Source organism: Sinocyclocheilus anshuiensis, unplaced genomic scaffold (genome assembly GCF_001515605.1).
Source record: "Sinocyclocheilus anshuiensis isolate Anshui unplaced genomic scaffold, SAMN03320099.WGS_v1.1 scaffold132, whole genome shotgun sequence".
NCBI classification, from domain to species: Eukaryota; Metazoa; Chordata; class Actinopteri; order Cypriniformes; family Cyprinidae; genus Sinocyclocheilus; species Sinocyclocheilus anshuiensis.
In genome coordinates this window covers 665,394-666,109 of record NW_015555730.1, presented here as the reverse complement: position 1 = coordinate 666,109, position 716 = coordinate 665,394, and the positions used below count along the sequence as shown (strand labels likewise).

General features: G+C 38.8%; 1 protein-coding gene across 1 annotated transcript in view; it reads right to left on the bottom strand.

Annotated features, from left to right (window-relative positions):
* Positions 1-482, bottom strand: part of LOC107672831 (uncharacterized) — a 5,063-nt gene extending 4,581 nt beyond the window's left edge. Inside the window, exon 1 of the mRNA XM_016466199.1 lies at positions 422-482. Within this exon, the coding sequence (XP_016321685.1) occupies positions 422-429 (8 nt within the window). The 5' untranslated portion in view covers positions 430-482. The remainder of the gene's footprint in view (positions 1-421) is intronic.
* Positions 483-716: the final 234 nt, after the last annotated feature.

Here is a 716-nt window from a genome sequence, read left to right as displayed (position 1 = left end):
ACACACACACACACACACACACACACACACACTTATTCCATAAGGTCATTCGTTCATTTACTCATTTATTTTATTTAATATATTACGATTTTGAGTTCTTCTATAATGCAAGTAAACAAGCCAGAACGAACAAAACTAGAGCCTAAAACTGCGCCGGCGAGAGAGTAGACGTTAGCTGAATCGGTTAAGCGTTATTTGTTACGCAAATTGAGCATAAATCGCCAAACACAGTTTCTGATAACTAAAACAGAGAGTTGCTGGATATCTTTGTAGCTTTATCAGTGGAGCTCCGAACACAGAAAACTTGCTTTACAACTGGCGTTCCCACATACCGTAAAGAACAGGAAATGCAGTGTAATTTGAGGTTAAATGTACAGCAGTTGTTACGGTATTTTACACTTAGAAGTTTACAAACACTTACCTGTCCATGATTGTATAAATGCGTTCGCCAGGATAAGATACTGTAGCAAAGACTCGACCGTCCTTCGTTCTAAAGTGAAACTGCGCACAGTGCGCAGTGCTCACGTTTCCACGGAAACAAGGGGGCGTGTCCGCGTGCACTTGAACAATATCAAGAGCAGGCTATCTCCCTTAAATGAGATACAGTAAGTATTTATGCAGAACATACATAAAATAAAACACATGGGAAAATCACAAAAAAAGTACACAGTTAAAAATATATATGCAATCAAGCATCGCCAATCTGTAAAACAAAG